General features: G+C 45.7%; 2 protein-coding genes and 1 long non-coding RNA gene across 4 annotated transcripts; 2 read left to right on the forward strand and 1 right to left on the reverse strand.

The window, feature by feature from the left end:
* Window positions 1-11,236: 11,236 nt before the first annotated feature.
* On the forward strand, window positions 11,237-15,838 carry LOC127343306 (uncharacterized). Of its 2 annotated transcripts, none has more exons than XR_011755715.1 (4): window positions 11,237-13,108; window positions 14,613-14,829; window positions 14,940-15,008; window positions 15,412-15,838. It is a non-coding gene; the product is annotated as an uncharacterized lncRNA (long non-coding RNA). The 2 variants fall into 2 exon arrangements; XR_007877159.1 differs by having other exon boundaries at window positions 11,237-12,096; window positions 13,006-14,829.
* Window positions 15,839-16,999: 1,161 nt separating this feature from the next.
* On the forward strand, window positions 17,000-17,689 carry LOC127338528 (uncharacterized). The gene has a single exon (XM_051364605.2). The coding sequence runs from the start codon at window positions 17,162-17,164 to the stop codon at window positions 17,393-17,395; it is 234 nt and encodes a 77-aa protein (XP_051220565.1). The 5' UTR covers window positions 17,000-17,161; the 3' UTR covers window positions 17,396-17,689.
* Window positions 17,690-18,282: 593 nt separating this feature from the next.
* LOC127343307 (tubby-like F-box protein 1) lies at window positions 18,283-23,076 on the reverse strand. The gene is made up of 4 exons (XM_051369423.2): window positions 22,675-23,076; window positions 21,807-21,894; window positions 21,153-21,282; window positions 18,283-19,100 (listed from the first exon to the last, which is right to left on the reverse strand). Exons 1-4 carry the CDS (start codon window positions 22,960-22,962, stop codon window positions 18,542-18,544), a joined length of 1,065 nt encoding a protein of 354 aa, XP_051225383.1. The 5' UTR covers window positions 22,963-23,076; the 3' UTR covers window positions 18,283-18,541.
* Between the last annotated feature and the right edge of the window lie 2,594 nt (window positions 23,077-25,670).

The raw sequence follows: 25,670 nt of genomic DNA on the forward strand, positions 1-25,670 counted from the left end.
GTTGGCCTGGCCAACCGCGACTAAAGACCCCCCACGTGCACCGGCTGGCCACCGAGCGCCCTGGGCCCAGGCCTTTGGTCGCGGTTCGCCTCCCGAACCGCGACTAAAGGTACCATTAGTCGCGGTTCCTGCAGCTTCGCGACTTATGGGGCTCACCCGAAGCCTGTTTTTCTACCAGTGGCCGTAGAATTTGTAAAAAAAAACAATATATATTGTTTGCGGAGACCAAACATTAGTGACTCCCGGCAAACAAGGTTAGCCGCTATTTTTTTTCCCTTTTTCTTTAAAACAAACAAGGTGGCAAGTTTTTGGAAATAAAACATCGTGCGGCAAATTTTGGAGCTGCCAAAAAATTGAATATATATTTTCTGCCGAGGGCAAACATTTGACTCCCAGCAAAAGATGTTAGGCGTCAAGATTTTTTGAAAGGCAAATTGTGGGCAGCAATATTTTGGAACCAAAATACACGCGCGATAGAACTTGGCGTTGCAAATAATTGAAAATAATTTATTTGCCAAGAGCTATCAGGATTTTTCCGTGTGCTTTGTTTTGCCAAAGGTCGTGTTGTTCGGTCTCCGTTTGATGCGGTGTTTCGGGACACGTGCCCTCAATATTTTTTTGGGGAGACTTGCATATTTTTTTCGGGACACACACGGATATGAAAAAATCTGAAACTTTCATACAACATACCCATGTGCTCTTTCTACAAGTCTAAGAATTTTTTCGAGTCTTGGGGTGCAAGCTTGGGGTGAGATCTACAACTTAATTGGAGGCTCCTAAGTAAACTCCACGAAGGTCATAAGTTTGAGGCAAACTCCACAACAATTGGAGGCTCCCAAATAATTACCACCAAGATCACACCGCCACAAAGGTCACACCACCACAAAGGCCATAACACCACAAAGGCTGCACCGCCACTAAGGCCACACCGCCACTAAGGCCACAACGCCACAAAGCTACAAGCCGTCTAGGGTTCCAAGAACCCAAGAGGTACAAGCTCCAGGTAGAAGCAACCAAGAGAAATTACCCACGAACTTTCACGAGACCAAATCTCTGTAGAGAACTCAAATCAAGGCACCTAATGCAATGGCAAGAACACCACAAAGATTCTCAAGTCCTTCACTCCCAAATTCCAAACAAAGCTACTAAAACTATTGGGGGATAAGAGAGAAATAATAAAAAGGAGGAACATGAAATTTCTCCAAGATCTAGATCTAGATGATTCCATCACAAAGAGGGGATTTTGATTGGTAGATTGTAGATATATGTAATGTCCCAGCTTTAGAGACAATCGAGGGGTAGATTTTAGAAAGGGATGTGCACTGCATCGTAAATTCTGGGGAAATTTCGCGCTTTTAAAAGAAAACTACATCGAAGGGGGACAAGTTTCTCTCTCGACACCTTACAGGGTTAGGGTTTCGAGAGTGCGATAAACTTGCACCTCACTTAACTCAATTAGGGTTTTGAGAAGAGAGGAGAGTTAGTGCATCACAACTTTAAGTTGCATGATTGAATTCAAACAAACTTGTGTTTGAATTACAAATTCAAACATCATATGAATATCTCATAATTCAAAATTGAGGTAATTCATTAAACAAAAATAAATAATCAAGAATATAAATAATACAACATATAATTAAAGCTCATTAGAGAAACTTTGAGCTTTATTGATCAACACACATGATACATTGTCATTTACAATATTCAGAATTGAATTATGAAATATTACAACATATTACAAGAATTGACTAAATGGAAAAAGAAAAAAAGAAAGAAAATTACAAGTAAATGATCTATCCTAAACTACATAAGATGATCATCATGGTAATCTTGCTCATGATGATCTTGATCTTCATTTGGAGCATCACATTGTTCCCTACACACACACAAAGACCAAACCAAGGTTATGCCAAGTGGCATTGCCACTTGGCAGGTTAGCAAGAAAAGTGAAAATGAGAGGATATGACCATGATCAGCCGAGCTGATCCACTCACTGGACCAAGTACCAACCAGCAAACACACAGGCAACTCACAAGCTAGTGTGCATGCCTCACAGCACACAAGCCTGGGAGAGTCACCAAAAAGGACCAGGCCTTGTTGTCGACCAGAGAAGCAAGGGCAAGGCATATATAAACTTTTCACAGCAAAACCCTAACCATTCCATCGACAAGGAGCATCAGGGTAAGAACACATCAAGAACAGCAAGAACAGGTGAACAGCAAGAGCTGCTCCACCTATTACAGTAAACACATAAATTAACCAAGCAGCACCAGCTTGCAAGGAGGAGCAGGGCAAGCTCAAGCACATCATAGAAGCAATCCTCTACACCAACAATTAATTCTAGGAGCTAGAGTGAGGTATACTCAAATCCATGAGCAAACATCAGTTTTGCTCATAACACAAGCATGTGCATCACACATACACAAGCCAGAGGGTATGATTACCCTGTGTGCATCATCATTTGGTGTTAAACCATTTGATGCTGGCAAAAAGGGGAATAAGCCAGAAGAAAATAATCCTAGCTAGGGAAGAATTGGTCAGGCCAAGTGTATCATCACTGAGGCAAACCAAAGAATCCAGCAAGGATTGATCCACAACTAGCCTAGCTCAACTCACCTAGCACTAAATGGTTCACTAAATCATCAGATATTAAGACAAATTATTGTCTATATGATTTTCAACATCAAAAGCTACTGGCAATCCAAACAAGGGATCACCCAGAAAGCATCTAGAAAGCCACAGCAAGCCAACAAGGGTGGGAGCTACCTAAACAGCAAAGAACTGCTGTCAGGGTCACCTCAACCACTGAAACAGCCCAAACCATCAAGCCCAGCACTTGTATCATCACCCAGATGGGTTCAAAGAGGAGCTAGGGTCCCCAACAACTGTTGGTATCCCTCTAGCTCAATCAAACTAATTATAAGAGTCATCACTGCAAGCAGTTCATCTCATTTATCCAATAAACAAGGACAAACTTTACAGATAAATGAAATACATAAGTCACCAGTAACTGGAACACTTGCACATGATCCAATGGATCATCACAAGCATCAGCAGATGCTTGAGCAAGCACCAGCACACACCAGCACAAGCCTGTGTGACACACACACATCACGGGTTGAGCAGCAGTGAGGCACAGTAACAACACAGTAGCTTTCACAAGCAACTGATGATCACAAGATCATCAGAAGCTTGCTAGAGCATGCTACAGCATGCTAGAATCAATTCTAGTATCAACACATGGACAGATAATTAAATCAGCCACAGGACATGAATAAATGTATCACAGATAATTAAGTAAAAGCAGTACAATTGTATCCAGAAGCACTCCATCAAGGGATGGAGCTGTCTAGCCAACAACAATGCCCAATGGGCAGTTCCAGGAATTATAGCACAGAGAATAGCACATCAGGAGCACTGGCTCTTGCAAATTGCAAGGATGACACACAGTCATCAAGCCAGGGGCAAGTAAATGCACACAAAGGAGAGGCATGGTACACAGAGCAACAGCATGAGCAAATGAATTAAGCATAGCATCACTGTATGCTCATGAGCAAGAGCTCAAGAGTTACAACAGCAAGATATAGAGGGGAACAACACACACAGAAGCAGCAGATGCACAGCAGCAGCATACGCATAGCAGTAGCACAAGCACAACAGCATACGTGCATCCATGGCAAGCACAGCAGCAGTAGCGCAGCAGCATGCCAAGCCCTAGCACGGCACAGCAGCAACATCACGGCATGGCCAGCATCTCCACGAAGGGAAGCAAGGCCAGTAGCCAGAGCTAGACAAAGAGGAGGAGGAGAGAAGGAAGAAGAACAGGGGCACTGACCTGGAGCAGAGCACCACGGCGTCACCGTGGTGGCACGGCGGCACAGCCTGGCCACGGCAGCGCCAAGCCATGGCCAAGCCAGGCGTTCGCCGAGCGCAGCGGCTCCAGCGCAATCACGGCGAGGCACACGGCCACGCCACGGCGCTAGGTTCGTCGGCGGGCGACGAATCGCCACGAATCACCACGACCGTGTCGCAGAGGCGTTGGGGCGAGCGGTGGTGGCGAAGAAACACAGATCGGCGCGGACCGATCGGTGCGCCATCGTGCGGCCGTTCGATTGCGACCGATCTCGCCGACGGGGATGGCCGGAGGCGGCCGGAATAAAGCGGCGACGGCGCAGGCGACCACGGCGTCGCGGGAGAGGAGAGAGCTAGGGTTAGCGCGAGCGAGAGAGGAAGGGGACGGGTGCGTCCGACCGAGCCGGACGAGCGGCTCGGGTTAAGGTTAACCGCTGGGCCACCCTGACAGGTGGGCCCAGGGACATTTTAGTAATTTCACAATTACATTTAACCCTGAAACTTTGAAAATGGATAGAAAATGATAAATAGCTCTAAAAAATAATTAAAATATGAAAACTACTCAGAATAAAATTCTCTATCATAATAAAATATGAAAAGGAATTTTTGGAGACAAACAAGATTAAGTCCAAATTTGATGATTAAAATAATCATTTAAATCACACCTTATATTTTCAATAATGAAAATAAGTCCATAAATGCTTTTGGACTTTAAAAACACCTTGACAACATTTCAAGGTAGTATTTTACCTAAACAGAGTATCCCTAAATCATTCTTAGTATTTACCTCTCACATGAAATAATAAGACACCAGAAGGGGGGAACAAACCCTGAAAATTGAATCATGCATAATTGCTTCTTTAACCATTGCCCTTATCGGACAATGATGCTATTTTTCAGCAACAGAGGACAAGGGTCAGTCCACACCATCCAACTGCAGCACTTTGCAGTGTTCAGGCAAGTTCATCGCTTGCTCATGTCATTTGAGTATTTTTTTACCAAATTACATGCAAAATACTATGTTTATCACTATTGCATAAAAAGCAAAACCACTATTTTCATAACTATGAATATGACTAAGTGGTGGGCAATGGAACCATGGATTGTGTTGATATGGTGGAGGTTCCATTGCAAGGGTTTATATCCATCTAGGATTAAACAACAAATGTCGTACAGTGATTCTTGTGTCGTAATACCCGTGTTAACCATAAGATCTGGAGTGGGACAGAATAGTCAACCGTATTTCCACCTCTTGTACATCAACGGATGCGCTTTACCGTAGTACACTTGTAATCCGAGGGAACAAGCTGGTGAGGCTGGGGAGTCCTAAGTTCCCACGGCATTGTCCGTAGTACACTTGTATCCCGAGGAGCAAGCTGGTGAGGCTGGGGAGTCCTAAGTCCCCACGGTATTGCGGTCTATGATGGGTTGCAGCTACCGGCGAAGGAGTTTGGTTCGATCCCAGATTGTTGTCGCGGTCGGGGGCCATCCTTAATTGGAGTAAGTACACCGGCGAGCACCCAGGGTCGGGGCATGCAACAAAGGGTGGGTGTGCGAGGTAGCGGAGGAATATGATTGACTATGACCTTATACCGGGCCTCACACCGAAGGAAGTGTGGACGGGAAAGCTGCCCGATTGGCACCAAGGTTAAGATCTCTTATGGGTAAAGCAACACACCTCTGCAGAGTGTAATGAATCGTGACCTGTCACTCCCTGTTCCGGGATTCGGAACTGCGAACGCTGCCGGAAAGGAACTCCATGAAGTTCTAGTAAACCGGTGAAGGCTGACGGATATAGTTCTTCTAAATAAAAGCAACCTTTTGAAGAAATGGTTATGAAAACCTGCATTGGTATTAGACTTTCTGGTCTGATATCTTAGCTAGTGCATTAAACACCTCTTTTCTATAATGAACTTGTTGAGTACGCTCGTACTCATACCACTCTTAAATCCCCTGCTTAGATTGTCTGAATCGACTGGAGGAGGACAACGACGACCCTGAAGGAGCCGAAGTCATCGGCTATGAAGAACCAGACCTCTCTGGAGGTATCGAAGGAGTAGACTACCCCATAGTCTACGGAACCGGGGAGGGTTCCGGAGGAGAGCAAGCTTAGACCTACCGAGTAGTAGTAGTAGTACCGAGCAGTACGAACTCTTAGTACTTAACTGCTCGAGGAGAATACAATGTATAACTTAGTAAGACTCTTATATTGTAAGTTGAGTCGGGTTCGCCTCGAACCCAGGAGTATCCCTCTTAGGACCCCAGAGGAACTCCGAGATGATATGTACATGTTGCTTGTAATAATAAATGAATGAGTTATGGACCTGCTATGTTCTGTTGTACTACTCTGAGGGATGTAATATTTGCGGATTGGTACTTCGTTAATGTTATATCAACAACTGGCATACTACAACATGCAGTGGTATGCAGGGTCACCACAATATAGATCTCCTCTCTCTTTTTCCTCAAATAGGTGTAAGAATCGCGGAGGACTTGAGCAGATAGAAAGCTCAAAGAAGGTCAACAATGGGAAAAAACGAGGTCAAATGGTTGGAAAACTTTGGGGAATAAGACCCCCTTAAGGGCTTGTTTGGTGACAAAGCTAGAATTATCCAGGGTAGCAAATCCCTCATGAGAATTTTGATTGGCACAGGGGATCCCCGGTTTTTCCAGGGAAGATCTGCGTGTTTCATTTGGTTCCAAGGAGATCAGAGCTTGGGAGGGCTGCCTCTCGCTCCCGGTCATCCACGGCGCAGCTTCCTTCGATGAAAGACTGAGCGAACGAGCAAGGGATTTCCAGCCTGGCCTACTGACTGGTGGAAACCACTCCCAGGGAAAGGATTGGAAGGGCCCAAATATCCCCACGTCGTGGAGAACCAAATGGGTCTATGGGCTTTTCCGGGGCCGATTTACCCTTGTATTTCTCTCCTACGGAAAGGACGGGGAAACCCCTGGGTTCCCTTGCAACCAAACGATGCCTACATAGGGCAAGAGAAATTTGATCGTTATGCCGAGAATACGTAATTAGGGTACTACTGCCCCCCTCCCCACACACACACCCGAAGTACAGGGCGCCCGAAATTGCTCTCAGCACTCTGGAAATGTTATTTCCGAAAGTAGACCGTTACTACCACCCAAGGAAAAGCATTGGACCCAGTTTTGATGATCTTGGATTCAAACTCCAGTTTTGATGATCTTGGACTCGTTGGAATCACAAGAAAGATCTATACAAGATCCTACATATAAGGATATAACCATCATAGTCCAGCTAGGGGAGATAATACTAAATGAAGAAAGTTTTAACCTATCTATAAAAGACAAACCGGTAAAACCTCCAATACCGAAAATGCGATAAATTGAGTTAGAAAACTTCGATTGAAGTGAAACCAATACCAGATTTTTTCTATAGACTTAGCTTTAGATTACCACCGGTCTGAACAATTTTGTATAGACTTAGCTTTAGATTAGAGGGTTATGGCCTGTTTTACTTTTCTTCTTATGATGATGATGTCCTCTAGCATCAGCCTTGTGTAGAACAATTTATATTATAAAAAAAACACAGTGAGGGAACTTTAAAAAAAAGTTGACTGGGATGGGGTTGGGGGAAATTTGGTGTTGTTGGTGCCACCGGAGTAATAGTGGTCTGAGGCATTTACAATGACTAGTACAAATGCCCATGCGTTGCCACGGGACGCAAATTTCATTTCTAAATGCATATATATAAGGGATACATATTTTCTTACAGAATACACATTCCTTCTAGCAAAGAACTTCAATGGACTCATCTTTATTCACACTATGGTTCAACTCTAATCACCGACTCATTGTAGGAACACATGTTTATAAAAGATGCAAGAAACTGGAAATCCAGCGATAAAGCAAAAATACTGTTATATTTTTCGACCAAGTAGTCACATGAATCTCATTCCTTGCACAATCTATCAATTAAAAAGCAACACTAACAATCTATTAAACGGCTAGACCCCTAATTTAGCCTCCCAAACCTATACTTCCAAGCTTCATTTTTAGCTTGCAATGAATGCCCAACACACGATCACGCACCCACTTGATTCTCTCTCTCCCTGGTTCATTGCGCACATGTCTTTCCACACCACTACACTGCAGGAAGTCAAAAACTCCTCTTCTTTCTTCATCCTATAATCAAAAACCTATCACTTGGTTGCCGCATCTCTTCAATTTCATTACTTTCTTTATCATCTTCTTAAATGCTTGAGAGAATCAGTGACTCAATAATTTACATCTGATAATCATTACATATCATAGGTTACACCAATAAGTTATAATATATTGATCGATTACAAAATATGAAAGAAGATGGAACAACATGCCTAATAAGCTTTGGTCATTATACACATATTGTATCATAGTAGTCATGGAAGAAAATGTTTGATAACAGAACAGTGAGGTGACTACACTATAAGACAGAGAATATGCGCATCGTTTTTCTTTAAACGAAACAAGCATACATAAGAAGAGAATTCACTTATCTCTTGAATTATAATTCCAGAACGCAATGCAACCATCTTCTTGACAATGTCTCGGTTCATCTTTTTGATGGTGTTCAACTGCGTCCCCTTTTTTTGAACCATGTCTACTGCATATCTGTAAAAAAAAAAGATAGAGAAAAATCAAAGTAATAATTTACAATGAATCGTTGATCCGGCCAAAAACTACGTGAGACAACAGTACAAGCAAATGTCAAGTTGGCTGATAAGTGTGTTTGTTAGATGTGGCCACGGCTCCTAAAGATTTTTTATCGTGCATTTAAACATAATACACATAAAAATTCATGTGTACACGAAATGGCCATGTCTTGCTGCTCAGTAATTAACAGTGCGGGAAACTATCTACGAGAATTAATTTCTATTTCTTTTTCCAAAGTGTGATACGTTGAGATAATCAATTTTCAAGAACCTATTTGGTATTGACATACCATCTCCTCTAGTCAAGTGTTGTCTGCTGCCTCATTTCCCTCGCTACTCCGTACCTCACCATGTATGCTGCTCTTCGTCTCTCCCCAATTGACCAATGTATTCACTTATTTACCTAGCTTTGTGTCTTCCTGACACACAACCTTGCTTATAGCAACTGATGTAGCTCTCCCACCATCCTTGACATTTTGGTGCTATGATTTTTTTTTTCCATAAAAAATCATTGTACAAACTTTTCATCAAAAGGGTGCGTCGGAAATAGCTTAGTCTAATTTAGTCAAAAGTTCTTGATCTTGCGATAACCAAAAATTTAATATGACCTCCTCCACTATGGAGTCTATTATGTAATGTAAATTTAAAATATCATAAAAATTTCAGTTAATTAAAACAATTGTGATCTGTTTTGTATAGAAGAAAAAATAGTGGGCGCGCCAAAAAAATCCCCCTTCCCTTAAAGAAAAATGACCATCTAAATACTATGTATAGGAAGTTAATAGAGACCGAAAAAGACTAAATAATCATCATTTTTAATTTTAATCTCATAAATCAAATGGACTTTTAACACCCACAAAGCACAAGATGATCTACTCCCTTTGTATCGATTTATTAGGCTGAAACGTAATCAAAGAAAAGAGTTTCACCATAAATTTGTTCAACGAAATACTACTATAAATTATATGTCACAGAATTATAACATTAGAAACAACTTTTAAATGTGAATCTAATGTATAATTTCTATGACATGTAGTTCATATTTTGCTAACTAAATTTATAGTCAAACATTTTTCTGAAACTCCGTCTCGGCCTAAGGGCATCTCCAGCGGCGCGACGCACACGGACGCTAAGCGACCGTTTGCGTCCACTTTGACCGAAAATGCGTCTGGCACCCTCTCCAGCGGCGCGACGCAAAGTGACCGGGTCGTCTGCGGAGACGCAAACATGGCCCAAATATGCGCCAGGTTTGCGTCTCTGCGGACGCTGCACGGACGCGCAAAGTGTCCGCTCGCGTCTCCACCGGGTCCGCCTGGCAGCGAGTCTGCACCGAGGGCACCGCTTCGGCGGTCAGCGCTTCCGCGTCTGCGCCGCAGCCTTCGCCATCAATGGCGCGGCTGCATGTTTTGCGCGCGCACGGCGGGCGGCGGCTGGGCTTCTGCGCCGCCTTCAATGGCAACGTATCCCGCGTGCGGCCGCCCTTAAAAGTCCACCGGCCGCGTCGCTCCTTCGCCCACACCACACCTCCACTCGCACCACCACCGCCGCAGCGCCATGGGGAAGAAAAACGACTTCGAGGCCTCCGGCAGCGGCACCAAGAAGATCTCGCTCCCCGTCACGGTGGGGAGGCTCATGCACGGCAAATGGATGCCGTGCGATGACGCCTGGTCCGGCGTGCAGCTGCCTGGCGGCTGGCGGCTCAGCTGCCGCCGGGTGCCCATCTCCAGTACCTGCGCGTGAGCCTGATCGAACCGCGAGATCCGGCGCAGGAGGCGGTATCTGCCGGCGGACCTCCGCGCTGATCCGGCGTACGCCATCGACTCGGAGCTTTGGCGTACGTACCTTTCCACAGAGACGGACAGGAGACGAAGGGCAGGCTTCATGGGCGACAGGGATTATCCCTTCTGCCCTGCACCGCCGGCTCGTCGTCAGCAGGCGCCGACGCGACGTCAGCAGACGCAGCACAACGACACCGACGACCGTGAGGACGACGACGACGACGAAGCCTACGCCGCGTACGACGACGACGACTACGTCGAGGCGCTCGCGTACCATAGCGAGGAGGTGAAGGACGACAGCGACTACGTTGTTGTTGTCTTCCACGAATGGCAGTAGGCCATGGCGGAGGGCCGGAACTTCGACTTCCCGGAGAACATGACGGACGACGAGATGGCGAAGGTCGCCGTCCTCGTCTCCGAGTACGACGCGCCTGTGCAGCCGCCGCTGCCCCGCTACGCCACCGCCGTCATGCCACCGGGCCTGTCGGCGGATGAAGCACTTCGATAGGCGCTCCTGGAGTCGGCGGCACCTCCTCCACCGCCGCCACCGCCGGCACAGCCTTATCCCTGGGAGCCTCCTCCACCGCCGCCATAGCCTTATCCATGGGCGCCTCCTCCACCGCCGCCACAGCCGCAGCCCTGGGCGCCTCCTCCACCGCCGCCACAGCCGCAGCCTCCTCAACCTCGAGCACCGGCGGCGCGCCCGGCGTACGCTCCCCCGGATGGCTACTGGCCGTGGGTCATACCGGAGCTCATCGTGCTCGACAGCGACGAGGAGTAGCACAACGACGATGAGTAGCAGTAGGCGTTTAGGTTTTTTTTAATGTTTTAAGTATGTAAATTATGTTTCATATTTAAAAAAATGATTCGTCTTAAAAAATGCGTCGTGCCGCTGGAGCCACCTCCGACGCAAACGGACGCGCGGTCGATTTCGACCAAAAGGACCGACGCAAACGGACGCGCGCGGACGCTAAAATGCGTCGCGCCGCTGGAGATGCCCTAATAAACCGGTACGGAAGGAGTCCATGATTATAGAATTTTGATATCCAGATTAGTGCTCAATTGGATACTATTATCAATAAAACAGTAGCATTTTGAAATTAAAATTTAAAGGCAAATAGATTCTAAAATTTTGAAATTGTATGTACCATGATGTTTTTTTGGGAAATCCGTAAGATAACCCCAAGAACACACCCACTTCATCGTTCCCCACTCTCAAGCTTCTCTCTTCACTGTCACTCACGGTGGCACGGCAAGCACAGACCTTCCAGGCCTCCCCGCCGCCAGCAAGAATACCATCCCCTCCCTTCGCTGGTGCGGCGAAGACCTCCTCATCCCCTGCCTCTTGGCTTTTCCCATGGAAATCGCTCACTTCCCAACCTACCAACCGATGCATCGACGACCGCCCCTCCCCCTGCCACCCCGCCGACGGAGGTGGAGGCGTGGAACTCGTCTCCACTGGAACCTAGGCATCTATCACCGCGCGCGCCATGGAGGGCTCCGCTGCTGCTTCCAGAGTGGATGGTCGATCCCCTCGCCACTTTGCCTGGAGATAGAGGAGGCAATCTTTCGGGCCATGGCCCGAGTGGGCGCCGTTCTGGCCCGGGAACTCCTACTCTGTGCCATCCCAGCCCGCTGGCGCCGACCTGAGCATCCTCGAGGTCGGCGCGGAGGGATTGGGGTGCTGCCATCCCACGGGTTCGTCGGCAACAAGGAGCGACGCCGGTCCGCCCACGCTCCTGCAATAAGGAGCGCCGCTGCGACCACCGATGGGTACCCCTGCTCGGCATACTTCGTCGACAGTGAGGAATTCGAAATCCCCATTTGGATAGGTTCAGACATAAAATGTGTCCAAATATTACTGAACTTTGAATGATCCTTTACATCTTCAGGTGCTTCTCTTGTATTTTTTCGGTTCTAAAGTGTTGCGCTAGCATGATCATGAGAACATAGGGTGCGCTCTGAAAGAACAACAATCTTGTTTATTTTTCATTTTTCTCCACTGGTCTTTTCTTATTTCTGAGGAATGATGAGAATATTTCCGTGGAAAATGTCTTCTTACAGCTACAACTTGAGGAGTTAGACATTAATATTAGCATGCTCTCCACACATTTGTCATTTTAAGCCCTAGGCGAAGGTCTGCATGAATCTTGAGGAGCCTGATGAACATTGCGAAGAATTCAGTTGGTTGTTTCCCAACAGGACTCACACTCCTGTATAAAAGTTGATTCACCTTCCAGGTGTATTCTCGAAAAAATCTGTCAGATAGCCATGACCTTTCTAGTATAATAATTGATTCAGTCGGAGAAACATTCCTATATGTAGCTCTTGTAATGATTTTTTAGTAGTCACTATTAATGATTTTAATCGGTGATGATTGATCGCAAATTATATGTCTGTTCCTGCCTGTGTTCAAAACCTGTTTTCTATTAAAAAAAAGTATTGAAGCAAATTATGGAGTTTAACAATGTCCCATCTCAATGGCCACTGAGACAACTGAGTTTGGCCAATAGGATATCCATCTCTGAATTTGTCCAAATTATGCGCCTATGTGTTGTGTGCGATTTAGTATTCAGGTATCTGTATTTTTCACCCTAATGCTATTTGGGATATACTGATGATATTTAGATTTTTTTCAATAGGAATGTATTTAGGTTCAGTTTGCTTATATACTGAGTATTTCTTAACTCATACTCCCTATTTTCTGACAGGAGGCAAGCCAGATGCTTTTGGGGCTAAATCGAGCACGCCCTCTTGGGGCCATTTCACTGCCCGGGGCCACAACACCTCTTGCAGAAGCGCACAACTTTACAAGTAAACTGCATTTATTATAACTTGCAGTATAGATTGTGAACTGGTCGTGTAACCTGTGAATATCTTATTCTTCGAAAACCAGCAGCCCCTGAACAAGTATAACTCGCCGATCCGCAGCTCGTCTTGAAATGATATGTTTGATTCCCATATGCTACCGCTTTCCATTTTTCCCCTGTCAAAATAGCAAGGTTTAGCTATCCAAGCTGAATGTCATGTGTTCCTATATTGCTTAGTTTATGCGATCAAATATAAAAGATAACATCGAAGCATTATTTTTCCCATCTCACAGAACTTTTAAATGGTCCTCACAGACAGGTCGCTGAGTAAGCCACGGTAGATCATTTATCCATTTCTGGCAACGTTGCTATAATAAAAGAGATATATGAGGAAAATGATTATCCATGATTAGAATTTTAGACATAGCAACCAAACATTAGTTCAAACTTCTTACAGTCAGCTTGAAGCCTAACTATTATTTAGTTGCTCATGTCTTCAGCAGAACGTACACACAGACCTGATATATCAAGCGATTTGACTAATTTTAGACATGGGAACCAAGCAATAGTTCCTACGTAGTGACTAATTTATTGATGATCGAATCGCGGCGTCTGGGTGGTGCCGTAGCAGCGACAGGCGCGGACGATCATGTGAACATGGCGTGTACCTGCAGTGTACCAGTGGATTCGGGTGGCCAGGCGGCGCAGCGACACATGTGTGGCAGTGTGGCCTGCTCCTGCTGGGCGAAGTATAGGATCTGGATTTAGAGGTGCCTTGATCGCATTTGACTGCGGTTTTTCTTTCGATATGGATTTGAAGCCGCGCGATTGAAGGCGTGACGACTGCGGGGTGCGAGAATTGTATTGAGTCTTGCTGATGATGCTGATCATAGACTGACAGTTCGAACTTAAATTTCATTATCCATACTTATTTTGTTCTTTTAGGATTTTTATAGCCGATGGCTGTATGGCTAGGTAGTTATTTTAAATTTTCCACAAAATGATCATTTTACCTCCATTTAAACGTTTGAACAAGTTCATCTTTTAGTTGTATACTGTGAAGTCATGTATTTCTTTTTTTTTTTTCGAGGGTGATCATGTATTTCTTTCTGGACATGGATCTGTCAAGAAGATTTAAGAAAACTCACCTGTGCAGTAGTATAGGATAGGTGCATCACTCATTTTTAATGTTGGTTGAATGGACTGTTAAATGCCTTAAGCATTTTGCATTAACTATATATTCCCCACCAACCTCCCAGCATTGCCAGACCTTTTGTTTTTCCTAATCTGAGGATTTGAGTTAGATACTATTTGAGAAGGGGTATACTTATTCTGAAAAGGGATGTTCGGTGCTGATAAAGGATTTTTCTCTCTCGGAGTACATACACTCAATGGCTTGTTTCAAGCAGATAAGATGTATCCATGCTTTGTTTATTGAGGTTGTGTATTGGCAATGAGATAGATGCTATTGGACAAGGGATATAATTAGATTTTTACCACTTGTGCAGGTTTGCTAGATACATCATAACCTACAAAGATTTGGTCATGCCATAACATTGTGGCTGCAATGCAGTCTCAAACTATGGCTCTCCACTCCCCATTACTTAGGATGATCTTAACCCAAGAAGAAAATGGTTGGTCTGATTGATATATACAATTCCACTCATTTACTTGAATGTGACTGTGCACTGGGCTCTTAGATGCAGAAAGAAAAGGAGGACCATGGTAATTCTTTTCCAATGTTAACCTTAGGGGCGTGTGTGTTCAGCGTTGTTCAAAGAATTCAAGTATTAGATGGTGAATTTGCAACTAATTGTGATGGAACTATTTATCAGGGTGTAGGGAATCCTTGCTGCTATATTAAGGTATGGAAAGAGCTGAAGCAAAACAGCAAATCAGAAAAGGTAAATGCTCCCCCACATGATTTTATGTTGACAGAGATAACAGTGTCCCTGTGCACATTCTCTATACTCAATCCCTATGTCCAACTAAATCTACTGGCTAACTATAATGTACTTCTCTGCCTAACTAAATCTACCGGCTAACTAAAAATCTTGACAGAGCGTCATGTTCATCACAAGGGACAATGGAGAGTGTCATGTCATGTTCATGTGAGGAACTAAAATAAGTACCAACAGTTTAGGTTCAGGTGAGATAAGTACCAAGAGTGTAATTATTCAGAGGACTCACATTTCTGTTAGCTAGTATGGCACGGTAAATAAGAACTCCCATCTGAAGCTACATGCCTGAGAAATGAGAGGAACACATGTATATCAGTGAAACTAACAAGTGGAAGCTTTGATGCAGTTATCAGAAAAGAAGAAGTTACAAGGGGGGATTCCAGGCGAAGCGAGGGTACGACCTTGATGCCATTATATCCTCTTCGAGCAGACGCGTCCGAAGCTTAGTTGCATTGGCATAGTAGTCTGTAGGTTGAAGATGGTAAAATTCTGAAGCTTTTATGATTGCACCCAAGAAGCAATTCGCGTCCTTCCATATATGTGGAGATTACTTCCAAATATGCCTCCAGCGTAATTACTGGCCCGATTACTCCCAAATATACCTGGAGCGTGATTGCTTCCAAATTAGATACTGCTCCCGATTACTGGAGCGTGATTGCTCCCGATTACTGTATGTGGAGATTAACTGCCTGATATGTGCTTCCATATATGTCCTGCTTTGCCTGATACTACTGGCCCATTATGGCCCAAGTTGGCGTGGTGGGAATCCCAAATGACGACCAAAATCTTGACGTATTGTTCTGGTTGGCAGAATAAGAAATATCTTCCTCCTTTTTTAAGTAGTGTAGATGTAGAAGATGGTGGAGTAGACATCGGCGTATCGGTCTCAAGGACGGGGCTGAGGTTTTTCTGGATGTGTGGATGTGTGTTGAATTTGGGAACGCTACTCGATGCTTGCGTCGGTACTGAGGTCCGAGAAGCTTGATTGCCTTCAACCTATCCTGCTAGTACCAGCCGTGCTCCTGCGTGGAGAAGGGGAAAAAAATGTCACAAAAATTACTACGTACTTGGGTGAGTCGATCGGTCAACGCGCGCGTGCGATCGTGGAGCCATGCCCCATGCGCACGCAATGACGCAACAGGCACATTGCACTCCACCCCCGCATCACCGGCCATGACGGACACCATGTGCACCCCAGTTCCCCAAATAACGCCCGTCTAGTCCAGGATTCAGGTGATCTATTCGTCTAGTTAGAGCACTCCAGCCGTCTCTCTGACGAGTCCTTCAGCACCTTTTTTGCTTCATCGGAACGGTCCTGTTTGGTCCAGCCATTACTTCGGTTTCTCGTTTCCTCCCGAAAAAAAGCCCTTAATCCATTCGGAGAGCCCAGACCATCCCCGTTAACCGAGACGCGTTCAGGGGAGTTCGGACAAAAAAGAATGCGCGCGAAACGTCGAGCGGGCTCGCGGTGTCGGCCACAGAAAGGCTAGTTCTCTCCATTTGTTTTGTTTTCCCTCAAAATTGCGCCGCATATCCCCATTCCACCCCCGGGAACGGCGTTGGCGCGTCGTTCGGCGGGATGCCACTGCCGAACAACGGTGTGATGCACGCGATGATCACGTTGGGCTCCATAACCGCCGCGTCGAGCATGGGTTTCTTCACGCAAGAGAAGACCAGAGCACGCCGGCCAGCCCTTGATTCCCGTCCACGGCGTATCGACAGCAAGCTTGGAGATTTGGGCAACGGTTGTAGCCACATACGTTCCCCCTAAGAATCTTTGATCTTTCCCGCCGGTCAGCCACGGATGCACGGGAGGGAGTCCAGTGGTGGCTGCAGGCTCTGATCGGGGCCGTCCAAGTCGCCGGGCGTGACTCTTGACCCAGCAAAGATACATTGACCAGTCATTCTCCTTCCGCAGGCACAGCGCAGCCCCTCCTCCAAGTCTCAAGTCCTTGCTCGCGTGTTAAAAGCCGGGCGGCCGGCCACGCCACCTCCAACCAGTCGATCCCCAACTCGCCAGCGCACCACTACCCTGCTCAGCCTGACACCCGGTCTACGCCATTCCGTAATCAGCAGTATACACGATTGCAGGAGCCATGCTCGGGAGGAAGCAGAGAGGAGGCTCGTCGCCGCCCAAGCCCCACGCGGAGGACGCGGGCTTCGCCGGCGCCACCCACGGCCACGGCGCCGGGCAGGAGGTGCAGCTCGACGAGGCAGCTCGGGAGAGGCTGGACCGCATGAACCGGCGGCTGAGGCTGCTGGAGCAGCAGATGGAGACGCTGGAGGCGGAGCTCGGGAGGGCCAGCGCCGCCGACAACAGCTACGAGTAGCCAGCTTGAAGCTTTCTTTCGCTTTTCGTTTCTTGCTGATGAGAGAATACGAAGTAGGAGTACGATCTTTGCTTGCTTCGTGCGATCGAGAGGTCTGATCCTCTGGCTCGTTTGGAAAAGCATGTGCAGACATGAGCTCATCTTGTCACTTTCAACTCCTGTGGAAAATTCCCTAAAAAATACAGTACTAATGTGGAAAATGGCTGCTGTCTAAGCATGCATGCTTGACCTTTGACTTTGTACAACGGACCGCGGAGTTCAGACATAAACGAGCTCACTGAAGTTATCTTAACAGATTCGCAACTCTTTTTGCCAGTTCAAGTTTCACACCATTAGATTGCATCATGATTTATGCTAGCTGAGTTGCAACATAAGTTGCAACCGAGATTTAGTTGCACACGAGGTTGTAACTGAGCTTTTACTACATAAAACATGGTTTGCCACTGAGAACAATAACAAAGTTGCAACTGAGGCTTTACTACCTGCAGCATGGTTTGCCACTAAGATGTTGCAACTAAGGTTTTACTACCTGCAACATGGTTTGCAACTGAGGGCAATAATCTTGACCGTTGAATTGCTTAAAGATTTTTGTTAGTCTGAATTGCAACTGAAATTCATCGACATCACGTGACTGATAACTAGTTATTCTATGTCGACTGAGAATTAGTCGCATCTCATCTTCAGAACGTCCACAGGCACCATTGTTCTAGAATCTTCCATTACCAAGTTTGAATTGATGGAGACAGGCTTAAAATCAAAATTTCGAAGGGACTAGATCAGATCATCTGTAAAGCTGTCCAGCACCTTACTTAAAAATACTTAATATAGCAAATTTCCAGCTTCATTTTCGGAGACGTGTCCTCTTTGACATGCAGGCACATACAGGCTTAGAAGAGTTCACCAAGACCTTACGTACATCAGCCCAATTTTAGCTTTCAGTTTCCAGCAGAACTTTACAGAACATAATTTTCGCTCGGAACGAAATCCATCCAAAGTACAAGAGCATGATACAGATATATAGTACCTTCACATCCAAACTAAAACAAAAAACAAAAAGAAAATGCAAAATTACTGAGACACAACACGACGCACAGATGCATCTGACTGCGACAACCACATGATAACACATCGAGCATCACCGCATTGCTACTCACAAGCCAGCTTCGTACCAAAGCTGCTGAGGCTGATGGCAAAAGCTTGAAATGCTGAGAGTGGCTGCCGATAATCCATCGTGAAGATATCATCGTCGACCTTACCAAATTGCAGCAGAACCGTCTCCGCATCCTTGGAGCTAGTAAGGTCATTGGGGTCGGCAGCAGCAGCCAGCTGGAAATTCTTGACGGACGCAACTGTTACCCGCCCGTGGAAGTTCAGGCACCAGCACTGCAAGTGCTCGTGCCAGCGGGGAGCTTTGTTTCTTAAAACCGTGGTCCCCGTGGGCTTGCAGACCTTTGTCTTGAGGGAGTTTTCCCAGGTATCCTGAGTTGACGGGCACTCGAGTGCACAATACATTCGCCTGGGGCCTCTGGATTTGAGCAGGTTGTATTTGTACGAAAGCTGTCCAACCTCATAGTTGCCTGACGATACTTGGGGACTTATTCTTCTGCTTCCAAAACGCCGACTAGATCGGCTACTTGATGCTTTAGCGCCATCATACGGTGGCTTGCTATCATATACTTTGAAGTTTGTTCCCCAAAAATCGGATCTAAACAGGGTACAGAAGAAGCAGAATCATCACTGGGTAAAACACCAAATGAGTATGAAACATACTTACTACTATTCAGTAACCAAAATTTTCTGCATAATCTAGGTAAGTGACATAACCCAACCTAGAACACTAAAATGGTAAATTCAAATTCCAAGAAGTTGGTGAAATAATCACGTCAACATACATGAAGCATAATCTAGGACACCATTTCTTCACTTCGTGCCTCTAACGTACTTCAGAAATCAGTTAGAAGAATATGAAGTATTTTAAAAAGATACCAATAGGGGAGGACCATACAGAAGAGACCTACTTAACTCCCTCCAAATGTCTAAATACATGTTTGTCAGCAAAACATTTTTCCACCTCCCTTTCTGCGGAGAGTTAGTATTGATTGGGGCGATAAAAATCATCGCCCGTGTTTGGCTAAAGCCTAAACAACCAGTAACCAAACATATTTCAAGAAGGCCAATCAAGCTGTTCATCGATCAGATGGTAATCTGTTCTATGTGCCTCTAGGTACTGCTTCTAGGCCCACAAGGCACAGCTGGAAGTGTTGCTCTTTATTGGACTGGCAAGAGGAGGAAGTAGAGTAGTAGACACACGCGAGGCCAGTATACGCAGAAGGGCGAAAGGAAATAAATTTTGGGAAAGCCCTCCTCCTCCGCACCGATCACGCAAGGAAGATGAACAAGAAAAGAGTGATCAGATTTTGTTGTTGTTGTCAAGTATGTAAGTGGATTTTGTTGTTGTTGGCTAGTGCATGAAGCTTGACACTGTATTACAGCCAAGGGGGGCTTGAGTTCGAGTTCTGGCTTTCGCAATTTATCCTAAAAATTGTTGTTGACCCCCTCTTTGTCCACGCATAGGCCTCTTTAGTGATAAGTGTGTTAATTGCTCTTCTATTCAACCCTTTCCATCAGTTCCTCTTTAGTCATACATGTGTCTGTTCTTCTATTCAGCCCTTTCTATCAGTTTGGACTTTTGGTTGCGTTGGCTAGTGCATGAAGTTTGACAGTTGGCACATAGAGGAGGCAGGTGACAGAAGAATATATAGCTTTCACGTAGGAGAAACTGCCTTCAGGTTGTGTTTCATTTACGCCCAAGCCCATTCCCATAAAAAAATCGCTAACCAGGGTTTTGCTTGCCCATTATTTGGCCAATGTTGCCAAGACGAATGAACTGAATGGAGTGGGCAAAGGGGCATAGGGATGCAAAAAAACATGGCAACCATCCAAACAAGGTCCAAAATGTTTCCCATGATCGGAAAATTGGTAGGGTAGGTTATGGAAACAAACCAAACACACACTCAAAACCATGACATCTTCACCACATATACATTACATTACCACCTTCAAAACCGGCTACAGAGGTTTAAGTGGTTCAATATCCAACATTGGTAAAAAAAAACTTCAGGGGGTTATGGCGAAATGCTTTACTTCTTCTTTTGAGAAAACACAAAGGACCTTTGTGTTTTTGAAAAGGTAAGGGTTTCGTTACAAGCCTCCAAGGAGATGAATTACATTGAAAAGGTAGGGGTTATGGAGAAATGCTATACTTGAGAAGAGTAAAGCAGACTTTTTCCTTACTGTTGTCGCAGAGTTAGAATTAATACAGAGACCCACAGAACTCCGAAACAAAAAAGGAGCACCAAAACCCAGCAAATGCAAAACAAGCAACTATAAAAACTGAGTAGACATTACCAAAGAGCAAAGACTAAGACCTAAGAGGTTAGTCATGAGACATGATGGAAATATTTCCACATCAAAAGGGTTTGTTTTACAATCTAGTAATGATACATCGTTCGACCATCGAATCATATTAGTAGTACAAGGTGAAGAAATGATACTAACTGGAATTTGGAACTCCAATATGTTTTGTTGTCTATTAGTTGTCTTCTCCTATAGGCCTAGGTGAGTTTCTTAAATCATAACTCATTTTGAGTCACCTATAGGCACCAATATAAGACTTCAGCCTATTTGAGCGCTTAGCAGAATCAATAAAAATAACATGGAAGGTTAAAGCAAACCCTGCAACCACATAGAACCTCACCTCAGTTTCCCCAAATATGCATTGCTCCCTTGTGACAGGTCATCGGCATCAAGGGATATAATGTACTCAGTATGGGGACCGCGCCTAAACCTTCTCGCGGCCATAAGAAATTTCCCTTTATCTACAGTAGCTGTTGGAAAGAAACAATATGGTTTAAACTATCAATATGATGCATATTTGATAGTGAAATTGGTTAAGACATTAGGAATGGTATACCAAATTATATTGACATGACATGGTAAGTTGATAACTGGTATAATATTCATCCAGGAAATATAATAATAGCATACAGCAAAAGGCATACTTTATCTTTCAGTACACGGGACTTGGTTGAGAAAATTTCTGTTCATAATACATGAACATGTGAATCGACTAGGAGAAACAAATGATAAAATTCCAATTGAAGGTTTCAAGCCTTACAGAGGGAGATATAAAGTAATACTTCTGATAATCAAGTGTCACTATATACAGTAAAAATTAGATTCTGAGAAAATGGTGGCAGCGTAGCAATCAAAGGAAAAGAATGTCATATGCCTTATTTTGAGATCAAACAAAAACAGACTTGAGTGTCATAGTATAAAGTTCAAACTGATATCTATACATATGCCACATGAAATAAATATAAGAGAAAGTGCACACATCAGATAGACTTACCAGTTGTCAAGCCGAGGTAGAGGTAGAACGTAGAGTTCTTCTTGTTCCGTTTGATAAAACACTGCATTGGGAACTCCCTTGTCCCTGGCTGTTTGATACACACATCAGATAAGCTATTTTCTCATATGTCCGACTGAGTGATTTCCTAATGTGGAATATTTGCCATGAAAATCCCAACTAATCGAGTTTCTCTCACTGGGCACGACAAAATATGCAAGCCTATCTGATTATAGAAGATATATGCCAAACCTGCCAACATGTCAAGCTTCATTGAAACTGCCTAGCAAAATACACCTAATTTAGTCTTCCCTAAACCAAGAATGAGGACATGACTCTACTTTAGACCCGCACACCTTTTACCTAAAATGGTATAAGAACCCATTAAGGGCGGTCTTTGATTGGTGGGAAAGTGTCCGGTTTCATGCCGGAATTGAACTGTTCCCTGTGGAATTCATGTGAGTCTATGATGCCTTCAGAGATAGTTTATCTTCAAAAGTGTGCTAGGGCTGGTGACAAACGATACAGATTGATTAACGAGCAACAAAAAGTTTGCAGTAATATCTATGTAAGCAATCTCAGCATATATGTAATGAACTAATGGACCTAATGTATGCAGGTGTGAAATTTGTCAGCTCAGGCCTTCACACAGCCGAAAGAGCCTCAATCTGATGCCGCGAACTCATCGAAAAGAGGAACTTTGTTGGAACGGATCGAAAGGGGGGAAATCGGTTCGCGGCTCCAAATAAAAATCTCAGTTTGGAACGGTGATTTCCACATCCCTAAACGACCAGACACCGAACCGGAAGCAGCGGCCCCTACCAATCGACGGGTATGAGAGCACGTGGCCAGGCGCAGCTCCCGTTCTCACCTGCTTGAGCGAGGACGGGAAGGTGATCTTGCCGGACACCGCAGGCGGCCGCACGACGGCGACGGCGGCGTCCCGCCAGCGGCGGCAGACGCCGGCGCAGGAGAGGACGTCCTTGCGGGCCGGCCAGCGCTCGCCGCCGGACGCCTCGACGCGCCGCACCACCTCCTGGAGGAGCTCCGGCAGCAGGCGCGCCCACCTCTCCTCCTGGTCCTCCGCCTCCGGCGCCATCTGCACCACCTCCGGAGCCTCGGCCTCGGCGTGCTCCGCCGGCGGCCTCTCCCGAGGCATATCTTCCCCACCACTGTACCGCCTCCCCACTAGGTCGCGGGGCACTTTCTTCGGTTTTGGTTTTTCTTTGTTCCAACTGTAATCAAAACCGCGTTCGCCGCTAGAGAGAAGATGGAGGAGGAGTACTACTTGTGTGGAAAAGTGGATCTAGCGGACAGGTCACTGTGGTGCGTGGTCGCGTGAGCGTTCTTAAATTTCTTCATTTTTCTTTATTAGTATACCCTCTCATTTAAATTAATTTTAAATTAATTGACTCCATTTCATCTAAATATACATGCATCTAAAGCTAAAACACGTCTACATTCATCTGTATCTAGTTAAAGTAAAATTAATTAATTTGAATCGGAGAGAGTACATACCTCCATCTCAAAACGTAATGCTTATATTTTTCTGAAAAAACAAACCCAGTAAAATTGGACCAAACTTTTAGAAAAATATACCAATAAATATGATAATTTTGTAGATACCATATGAAAATATATTTTATTATCTATCTAATGATATTAAATATGTATTTTACATGTTAATATTTTTTAGCAAAAACTTAATCAAACTTAACAAAATTTGACTTCCTAAAAATAATATAAGTATTAAACTTTGGGATGAAGGTAGTATGAAATAAGTAATCGCAGTTAGCGGTGGAGTTCATTTAAACTGTAGGGACTAGGAGATGCAATCGATCATGTTATCCCCCCCCCCCCCCCCCCTTCTCCTAGCATGTCTAAGATACTCCCTCTATGCCAAAATATGATGCACATCATGTCAAAAACAAATATAACGCACATTGGTTTTCATGAAAATCAGACCTTATGAATTTGGACCAAGTATATTGAAAGATATCAATATCTATACAACACAAAAAAATATGTTTCTAAAAGCATCATGAAATATAATTCATATCTTAGATGTTTGATATTCTGGTGTGGATATGGATTTATAGGTATCAAAATTTATGTAGTTTACATTTGAAAAATACTAATACTATATTCTCGCAAAGCGGGAGTACGGAGATTTTCTTTGTAAGCAACAGAGAGTCTACCTCCTGGCTCCATGGTCAAGAGGTGAAGCATGATTCAGTTATCACGTGTTTGTAGTACTTCCATCCTTTCACGAAAAAATTGTACTTCCAACTTTTTCAAAATTCAAATGTTTTAAAAGTTTCACCAAGCTTAAATAACAGGGCATGAATATTTATGTCACCAAATTAGTATCATGAAGATGTAATATATTTTCATCCTATAGCTATTTGAGTTTATAAATATTCCAATATATATTATATTTATCCTGACCAGACATAGGCATCTGTGGCTCCCGTCGTAAGCCTGACCGAGACGAGCTCTGATCACATGACTCTGCATGAGGTTAAGTCAACTGACTGATCTGGGCAGACATCACTTGTAAGATTTGGCGATTAGCAAGAGTAAAACTCGGTGTTCATGTCTTCATATGATAGGTGTCGTCGTGTCGAGCGACAGTCCGGGTTGCAGGGAGCGCACGGCAAGGCGAGGAACGGACTCAGGACAGGGACAACCTCCTGCACGGCCTGCCTTTTCTATGGAGGTTGTGCAGACTTCGCTGCTCTTCTGGGCCAGGTTTGCCTCCTACCGAATCTTGGCTTGGACATCTTCTTTCTCCGACAATAAACACTCACTAAGGCCATCTCCAGCCGGCGCAGCATGAAACGGACGACGAAAGCGTTTTTAAATCGCGTGACCCAGAAAATCGTCTAGCACCACCTCAGCGGGAACGCGCAAAGTGATTGGGCCGTCCGCGAGAGACGCATAAACTGCCCAAATATGCGCCAGGTTTGTGTCGCTGCGTACGCTCGACGGACGCGCAAAGTGTCCGCTCGCTTCCCCACTGCCCGCCTGGCAATGAGTCCGCATCGAGGGCATCGATTCAGCGGTCGAGCGCTTCCGCGTCGCACCGTAGCCTTCGCCGTAGGTTCGAGCGCTCGGCGCTTCGCGTTCACGCCGCTGCAGCCTTCGCCATCAATGGCGCGCTGTCTGTTTCGCGCGACCGGCGGCGGCGGCGGCCGGGGCTTCGCGCCGCCTTCAATGGCATCGTATCCGCGCGCGCCCGCCCATAAAGCCCACCGCCGCGCCGCTCCTTCGCCCACACCTCCACAACCACCACCACCACGCGCGCCGCGCCGGGGAAGAAGAATGACTTCGAGGCCTTCGGCACGGCGGCAAGAAGATCCCGCTCCCCGTCTCGGTGGAGGCTCATGCACGGCAAATGGATGCCGTGCGACGACGCCTGGTCCGGCGTGCCGCTAGTGGTGGCGGCTCATGCCGCCGGGTGCCTATCCCTCCAAAGACTGCGCGCGAGCTCGATCGGACCGCCGAGATCCGGCGCAGAGGCGGTATTCGCGGCGGACCTCCGCGACGATCTGCGTACGCCATCGACTCCGAGCTTTGGCGTACGTGCCTGTCCACGGAGACGGACGGAGACGAAGGGCGAGCTTCATGGGCGGCAGGGATTACCCTTCGGCCTGCACCGGCGGCTCGTCGTCGGCAGGGCGCCGACGCGTCGTGAGCAGGCGCGGACGCGTCGTCGGCGACGCGGACGCGACGTCGGCGAGACGCAAGACAACGACGCCGACGACAACGACGAAGCCTACGGCGTGTACGACGACGACGACTACGTCGAGGCGCTCGCGTACCATAGCGAGGAGGCGAAGGACGACAGCGATGACCGTCGCCGTC

Source organism: Lolium perenne, chromosome 3 (genome assembly GCF_019359855.2).
Source record: "Lolium perenne isolate Kyuss_39 chromosome 3, Kyuss_2.0, whole genome shotgun sequence".
In the NCBI taxonomy this organism is placed as follows: domain Eukaryota; kingdom Viridiplantae; phylum Streptophyta; class Magnoliopsida; order Poales; family Poaceae; genus Lolium; species Lolium perenne.